The 9,116-nt window shown below is 45.2% G+C and overlaps 1 protein-coding gene across 1 annotated transcript in view; it reads left to right on the top strand.

The window, feature by feature from the left end:
- Positions 1 to 651: 651 nt before the first annotated feature.
- The window catches only part of NCAPH (non-SMC condensin I complex subunit H), a 742,114-nt gene continuing 733,649 nt past the window's right edge, over positions 652 to 9,116 (top strand). Inside the window, exon 1 of the mRNA XM_069619088.1 lies at positions 652 to 807. Coding sequence (XP_069475189.1) covers positions 747 to 807 — 61 coding nt within the window. The 5' untranslated portion in view covers positions 652 to 746. The remainder of the gene's footprint in view (positions 808 to 9,116) is intronic.

The following is a 9,116-nucleotide window of genomic DNA, read 5'->3' as shown; positions in this document are numbered from 1 at the left end:
GGTCGCCCAGGGGCAATACAGGGCTGGGTGCAATGACAGCGCACTTTAGTTCATAGCCATTTGGACTTGCTGTACATTTGGCATTTCTGGGGGGCCCCGGCCTGCCCACATTTTGCTCAGGGGGGCCGAGGCCAAAAAAGTTTTAAGACCACTGCTTTGGACCAATGCCATAATGCCTCATCCCCTTTGCAAACTCGCACCAAGATGCCCATGTGCCTCTCCTGAACCACAGATAGCCCCAGCCGACCCCCTCTAAAACCACCCGTCCCAAACACTCATCAAACATTACATTCCCATATTAATCCCCTTTGATCACCACTATCCAATGACCCTTTTCTTAGCCCTCCACGCCCTTGCAGCCTGGCAACCAGAGCCTTCCCACTCATACAGGACACGACGAAATATGATGCTTCATCCGGGGTCTTGCAAAAAACGTCCACTTATCTCAGCCAGCGAAGAACACGTAGATTCCGGTTGCTCTGGTACGAAAAACCACAGAGTTAAAAGCACAATGATGATGGCGGACGGGACACGAAATGCTAGGGAACGAAACGTGGCCAATGTCACGTGAAAAAGAGTGGCGAGGCGTTGTTATGGTCCGTTTCTCGGATGGGAACTAAACACTACCGTGTTTTTACAACAAAGCTCAATACGCCTGCGCTGATTCGCCGTCATACGCGAGGCCGTTAACCAGTCGAAATGTACCTTATGCGCCTGCGCCGGTGAATCCCGCAAAAAGTTTGAAAATGGTTGACAGTAGGAAAATGAGAAGAGGGAGAAGTACAGCGCAGGAAGCAGGTAACGGAGGTGAGTAGGCGAGTATTCTTGTGTAGTAACAGCAGTAATAGAGAGGCATTGTAGACACGTTTTTTTTTTTTTAAAAGAATGTGAGGCGGCACGGCTGTCTGGGGGCGGGTAAGGAATGATGGGAAAGATGTAGCGGCGAATCTGTTTTGCGTGGACCGGAGTGTGGACTGGGATAGAGCGTAGACTGCGTTACCGACACGGGAAAGTGTAATCAACCCTTTTCCAGGTTTTGTGATTTGGGAAACGGGCATAGATTTTGTTGCGCAGGATAAGGGCGTACGTCTATGTGTGAACAGACGGACAGAGGAGAAGAAAGGAACGGGCCCCTAGTGCATAAGTAGCGCGGGCACATTTTATTGCAGGTGTTCTGAGTAGAATACCAGTGTTGTGGGTAAATGGTACAAGAGCCAATACGGGTGTACCTATAGCGACAGCGTTATTGCCCAAATTGGAACTGAAGATGTTTTCCTCCTCCCACTAAAACTCCTCCAATCACGTCAACTTTACAGGGCTGAGTATTTTCGGCTGTGCAGTAAAGCAGGGAAGTCACTTGTGTTCTGGTACTGGGGGGGCCATTAACGGGTCACTGACATCCCCACCTGCTGCCTTACACTGCTACTTAAAGCAGAGCAAGTGGCAGCGTGTAAGGTATTTCCTAAAGGCCCCGTTACATTTTTTCCCTGAAACATAGTATTGCAACTTCAAGGGGGCTAAGTAGAAAAGGTCCTGGGCAGCAAATGCTGGAGAGACGGCTAGGGTTGGGCACAGATGAGGGATGAGAAACCTTGGTTAACTTAGGGGCCACTCCATTGTTAGGTGAGAGTGGTATTTAATTGCACTCGTTTAAGCAGTGCCTTAAGTGGAATGAAAAATTGAGGGGCCCTAAAACTTTATCTGGTGGCTTGGGTTAAAGAATGCTGGGCATGGCCTTGCAGATGCAGTTGAATTAAAAAGAAACCCCAAAATAGTAGGTTCTGAAAAGACCTGCTTTCCATAGCTACCTAATTTCCAGCCATCTGTCCAGTAGCATGACAGTAGCATGACCAAAGAAGCCCCTGTTCTAGTGTTTGCTGGATTTCCTGACTAGTAGCCCGCTTTCTGTTCTATGGCTGAAAACTGCCAAACGTAAAACTGTTTTTCTCTAGCTGTGACCCACGGATCTGGAACCTGCACCCCCTGAACAATGTTTCCTACCACTCCTCATCAGGAAAGAACTGGTGACCTTTTTCATTTTCTTCAAGAAACCCTTGCGCACAGTCTCTCTTCCCCTCTCTTTTTTTTCCACCGCTAATGTATTCGTCCCAGCATGCTCAAGAAGGCAATAGTCATACCCATCCTGAAGAAACCTACTTGAAATCCTAACTCTTCCAAACCTCTTCCTCCCTGCCAGATCGTGCCAATCCCTTGAGTCTGTCCCCTTCACCATTCTGGGTCCCACAGCAGATATCCCACTGAGACAGCTCTTGCTGGTCTCAAACTCTTCATACTGCCCACTCTGGTCATGTCTTTAATATTTCCTTAATGTTGCAGCAGCCTTTGACATGGCTGACATTCCATCCCCCTCCCTTGGCATTATTGGACACTGCACTCAAGTGGGTAGCTTGATGGAGTTCCAGGAGATGTAGTAGTGGAGAGCTAACCCCTCTCTCGCTATACGTCTTGTGGGGCAATCATTCATTTGCGCTTCACACTGGTATTGCTCTCCCAGAGTGCACGGACAGTCATAAATCACCAGTGCAATTACAGAGGCAATACTTTGAACGCAGGAAGACGCAATAACTTGCAACCACACACACTTAGAAAATAATGAGCACTTATACGGCTATTTATTCAAAGCTTAGAAGCAACCAGTGATAACATAGAAATAAATCACAGAAGAAACAGAATTCAAAAGAAAATACATCACCGTGAGCGTAACTGGATTCCTCATCCCGCCAGAAGCGGCGGGAAGACCCCGTTAACAGCCAGACCGAGAGCACAACAGCCCACAGGTATGCCAGACATAAGCGTCCCCCCTCCGGCTGAAGTCTCACCTGACCGCTCAGGGGTTCCGCATATATGCACACTTCAAAAAGGGGTGGCAATTTCTCGAACCTTCTGGCAACGCACTTGCGCATTGATGAGCAGCTGCTGGTTGCCAGCTGGGTCAACCGACAGTAACCTCAAGGAGCAAAGTGCCTCCCTCCTCTAAAAAACAAGCACCACAGAAAACAGTCCCATAGCTCATAACAAGACATAACAAAGTTACATTTCCCAGCAGAAATGTCCTTGACTGCGTACCAGGTTTGGAAAGCATGTTTTCTTCAGCATTGTGAATCTAGCTCTCAGAAAAATGAGTACAGCTTTTCACTGCGGCATGAAGTAAATAACCATCATGGCTCAGAGCGCTGCCAGAATGCACTGCGCACCAGCGCCATGTTTTAGCTCAAGCATAACAACACTCCGCCTCACTTGGCAAACAAATTCCATCCTTTGGGTTCTCATAACACCTTTTTGGAGGCGATGAGAGTGGATGGGTACAGCTGGTGCCAGGATAAGATGAAAGTGAAAGGAACGTTGCAAGCCTTGGCACGCAGGCAATGGAGCCTGGTTGAGTCCCAGCCACTATCACGGTTAATTGTTTGACCTTCCCTGCCACTATCCAGGGGTTTGGCAAGTGTGAACTGACAGCTACACTTAACTCTCCCTCAAAGTGTATTGGCCGCAGAGGCGAGTGGTCTGCCGCTGTCCATGAATGCATTAACCTGCCTGTGCGTGCTGTTGGGCATGCTGGCTTGGGTGTCAAAGGCACTGCGAGAACAAAGTGATTTTGGAGCATACTGTTAGGCAAAGTTTGAATGCAGTACCCTCTGGGAACACTACAAGCAATTATGACTACAGGTATAAGCTTGTACTACACAGTTTTGGTAGCGTGTTGAGCAGCCAGGCTTATCTCAAATGTGGAAATATGAGCAGTAGTGGAGTTGCACAAAGATTCAGTTACAGGTATTCAAATAAACTTGCACTCAAAAGTTTCTTGCATAAACAATTAATAATTGATTTTTCAGTAAGTTATAAAGCCTTCTTTAGAAGGCGGCAATATACTAGTAACTCACCAATACACTTCAATACTATATACTCTGAGTTTCTGGATCAGACAAGGCCCTTTTGGGATGAGTTTCTGGATCAGACAAGGCCCTTTTGTGATGGCCCACAGACACAACCTACACCCACATGTGACTTCAATGACAAGGGTGCTGGGGACATTAATACCTTACTGTTGGCATACAGAATACTCTTTAAAAGTAAGTAAAAGGCAAAGGTTATTAGAACACAAGAATATTCATAAGCAGGACAAATACTTTAGAGAAGAGCCATTCAGTAGGCCAAAGTCTATGTACAGGATGCAACACTTCAGGTAGGTAAATGGGAAACGTCTTTGCACAAGTTCCTGGGAGTCTTTGAGAAAAAGAAGAATCAAATGTAGGGCCACAAGCTGATTAGACTTGTGAGTTGCAGAAGTTACAAGCACTTCCACAGTAAGAGGTAAGTTCTCTTAGGCTAAGTTACAGTACCTTCGTAAAGAAGAAAAAGATGCAGCTGAAGACTTCTGTTCCTGTACAGCTCTGCAGATCTCACTGTTCCTGGGCCTCAGTCGTGGGAAAAGAGGGAGGACGTCGGGGGACTCCTGCACTGTATTGGAACCGTCAAAGCTGGCAACTGGCAAACTTTACTTTCAGTGGCTGTTCGCATGTCAACTCCCTGCAGTACAGCAAATGGCAATAAGTGTGGTTCCTGGCTGTCAAGGTGGAATTTGTAAGAGGATTCAATTCAACACTACAGCTAAGTCAATGCCTAGTCTGGGATACTGAATGGAAACCCTTATTGATATATCTTTATGTCCAGTTCATGCGTTCTGGATGACTACCCCTATATAACACCCCTCTCTTGGAATCCCACTGACCCCGCTGAGCCAAGAAGTAGTTCTGTTTTGCAAGTTTAAAAGGTTTATTTGATAATTTAAACAATATAGATATATATCACACTTTATAATAAATTAATAATTGGATATCACACTTAATCTGATCACTAATCAATAATGGATAGCCTGGCACTAGCACACTTGTGAATAGGAACAGAAGAATAAGGTGGTAGAGAATACTTTATATAAGTTCAGATGGATGTAATGTTGAATGAAAAATGCAATGCAGAAAATACTCCATATGATTTCAACAAAACAATGTAATCACTTTTCTCTGGCAATTCACCCCCCCTTTTATGCAATGCAAGGAAATGGAAGGAAAGCCCACAGTTCTCAGAAATGCAATCAAATGTAATTCAGTTCACCCCAGCAAGCTTAGACTACAGATCGGAGTTTTAAACACAGGCCCAAAATGCTTTTATATGTGCTGGCAATGAAGTGAAAAATATGCTAAAATGCTTTTAATTCCCTCTAGAGGTTCAGGGTGAGTGGTATCAAGTTAATATTAGTCCAGGCTCACTTTAGCAAGGATCTAGGAGTAACTAGCAGGTTAAACGAATTTTTGGCAACTGAAAGCAAGAAAACTGCTGTTTTCACACGTTGAGAAATGTGCAAATCGCAGCAAATTTGCGAGTGCGTTTTTCGCGATTGCGGCAAAAGTATCGGGGGTAGGAATGCGGTTCTAGGTTCGTAGGAAAGCTACGATTCCCAGCTTTCAGAGGAAAGTTACTGCAAGTCTCTAAGACAAACGGTCACGGAGATGTGAGCGATATGGTAAAGGTCGTTTTTCAGATTTGAAATTTTAAAGTTCAAAAAGACAAGCGACAGCTAGCAACTAGAAAATGACAGGTGACAGCTTTGCAAATGACAGGTGACATTTGGGAGGCAGTTCTACTTAGATTAAAATAGCTTGGATTAGATTATTTTAACTAAGAGATTGGTTCTGCACAGTTCTGCTAGGTACTCACACTATATTCTTGAATTAAATGGGCCTCGCCACGGATCTGGTCAGGTTTTAGACTGGACTCTGGTCTGGTCTCTGCACTTCACAGTGATCTGGGTCAGCTCTCTCTCTCTCTCTGGATTCTGGAGATTGATGGATTTGAAGTCTGGATCTTTCTGCACAGCTTTCTCTAGAGATTGATGGAGGTAAAGTATGGATTTTCCCGGCAGAGCGTCCCGCAGCAAATGGATTTGAAGGTCCCTATCTGTCCTGTCTGTCTGCTTTTATGTGTTTTTGAAAATGGGTGTGTGTGCAGCATCACTAAGCTCTACCCCTCTCCACTTGTCATTGGCCACTTCATCCGCTTCTCCTTGATTGGGGGAATGAAATGAAGTGTCATCATGATGAGGTCTGTTTATGGTACAGAGAACCCACCCCTGTCAAATTACACACAATCTATATTTTGACCCAAAAGACATATTTGCACAGGTACACATTTGTTTAAAATTACATGCACCCATCACATATCACAGGAGGTATACCCTGTCCAAATCTGCTCTTCCTGGGAGCTTGCATTCAGAAATGGCGACATTTGCACTTTTTAACTGGTTTCGCAATATCGGACATTAACCCAAATTTACACACGTGTGTGCAAGGAGTATGGACATTAATTGATGAAGTGTCAGATTTTTAACATGCATACATTTTAAGTAATACCCTCTTAACTGCTAATTTGCCCCCAGATCATGCCACCGGTTCTAAAAACCTCTTAAAATGTGGGCAGAAAAATCACAAGAATTATGGTATCATTTAAATAATTATGACAAGTCCGTACTATGAGTTATTCATCTTTTTCTAAAACCATATTCTGGCTACAGGGGTGTGGTTTCCCCCCAGCACAAGGTTGAATTTCTGGTTTTTCCAGTTCTGCCAAGCCAGCTTGCTCTCACAGGCAGTGCTCCTCCCCTTTACTTCCAGGAGGAAGCCACTTTTACAGCCCCCGTAATAAAACATTTGCCTGAGTCAGGACAGGGCTTTGAATTACCTGGGCTCTGCAGGAAATTGAACAATCAGGGAAGTGTCATATCCCTTTTGGTGGGAGCAGCAAAAGGCAGATAGGCCTGGGAACACAGCTGTTGTGCAAGTCTCAACTCCTGTCGGGGGTAGCTGGTGGGCAGAATTCAGTTCCTTAAGCCAGGCCCCAGCTAATGTCACTTTTGTTCCCCAGTTTTCTGCATTCAAATAAAATGAACCATTTTTACATATGCAGCTAGAATGCTGATTCTAAGTTTAAAACTATGACATTTAAACAATTGCAACCTATGTGACACTCACAAGTAGGTCACTCATTTCTTTTAAACATTTAGATTTTTAGTGTCTTTCAGTCCAAATTTACTTAAACTGCTGAAATCCAGAGCTCAGCCAGTCTTGTTATAAACCTTCAAGTCACTTCAGAATATAACTTTAGATTGTATCCACCTCTCAGTAAGTCTTTCTTTGGCTTGCCTTGGGTTCATTTATTCAGTTTTAAACAAAATCTGGTGGTTTTAAAACGCCGGCTTTCTGATAGTGGTGAGTACTGGTACTGCACCCCTTTTTGGTATTTAAGAAAATGAATTCCCCACAATTCTAGGTTGCTTTTGGCAATCAGCTTTGCCATTCCCAATGGTTTCAGACTACTGTGTGGGTAGTCCAATGGTGGTTTTAGGCAGTGCCCTTCTGTGCCCATAACATCGGCAAAATGGGTGGCAGCCTATTCTTCATGCATTTCCCTGTGCATTTTCTGGGAAGCTCTGGCCATCATGATGTTTTCCATGTCAGTACTGCACAGTTTTTGAGGTAGGGCTCGGATGTATGGGTAAAAACATCCCACAACGTTTCTCATATCTGAGGTCCCGCACTCGACTGAGGGGATTCGGGGGGGGTTCAGGCTGTCAGTCTGCTTCGTGGGAATCTAGAGGCTCTTCCAAAAGCTTTAGGCCAGCTTACAAGCAACGCACACAATCTGGTGTCCCCCTCCCTGGCTCTATGGTTTCCTGCAGCAAATCTGAGGAAATTCAACCAGCTCTGAGATGGGTGTCCAGGTGGCTTACTTGGGAGTTGATTGGTCCTTCCAACTCAAAGGGAGAAGTCTTCCTCTGCAGGGCTTCTCTGTCGATGCAAACATGGCGATTCGGACCTGCTGCAGGGTTTCACCGGGGAAACCAATGGTCCAGCAGCCGTCCTCTTCAAGCTCTTCTACGGTTCCTTCGTCCGGTGGTCAACTCTGCCTTCCAAGCCAAAGGACTTGCCTTTTATTCAGTTCTCTCCCATTCCTTCCCACCTAGTTCTCTCTCATTCATTCCTGCCTAGCTGTCACTCACCCAGCAGGGTGGCTGTCCTTGCCGGACAGTCAGCCAGCCAATCACCACAGAGTGCATTTGGGTCTCCTAGGAGACTAAGCACTAGGAGTTTTGGGCACCTCCCTCACTTTCTGCCCACCCCACACACTCGGGCTCAAGAGGCGGGTTTCACACCTGAAGCCCGCCAAAGGGGAATAAACAAAGAGACCAAACCTGGTTTGGCGCGCATAGCAAGACTCGAGAAGGACCTTTTCATGAAGACCTGGCGAAAAAAGACCGGGATCCATTTTAACAAAGGAGGCTCAGTCGCCATCTTGAAAAACATGGCTCCCGCGATTTAACGTTACCGCAGCTGCGGGTAAATCATGGTAGTTCATTGTAAAACTAATACCACCAGCCATTCTGAGAGGAAAGGGTGACCTATACATGCTACATGAGAAACTGGACATAGTGGATACCAAGTAACCCCTTCAGCACTCTATTGTAAAATGGGGTGGCTGGGTCTAAAATTTTACAGGACTAAGTGAAGTCAATTTCACTCTACTGTTCTGGGAAAAAGTAGTTGATCACAGAGAAGGTATTTGAACCTGGGGAAATCTGGAAGACTTCCCTGTGGCGCTGCACTGAAGGTGCATTGTGACACAATTGTAAAAGATGATGCCTATGGAGTTGGTTAGACTCCATAACCAAAAGAAACAAAAGCAGCAAACACATTGATTTGAAAAGTTCAAAGTCCCAAAGTTTAGCAAAAGAGCTGGAGAGCTCTAAGGTGGGAGGAATTGGCACATTTTTGAGAATTCTCCCAAACACATACCTTGACTTCTGGAGAATTGCTTAATTTTCTCTCTTTTGAGGTTATGAATTAGGATATTTTTAAAATAAGAAGGCTCCGTTGACAAGCTTGCGGTTTCCCAATACTTGTGACGTCTGTGCTCATTCAATTGCCAACGAGGGTGAAAATAGCTTCTTGTTCGCAAAAACGGCTGTCCTTGCTGTGTTTGCTTGCAACACTTCTCCAGACATATTTAACATGGACATCAAAGAAGGGGAACATTCTCCCTTC

The sequence above is a fragment of the Ambystoma mexicanum genome, chromosome 10 (genome assembly GCF_040938575.1).
Source record: "Ambystoma mexicanum isolate Mex_15411 chromosome 10, UKY_AmexF1_1, whole genome shotgun sequence".
Taxonomy (NCBI): Eukaryota; Metazoa; Chordata; class Amphibia; order Caudata; family Ambystomatidae; genus Ambystoma; species Ambystoma mexicanum.
Note: the sequence above shows the minus strand (reverse complement) of the source record. Positions and strands in the feature narration are given on the sequence as shown.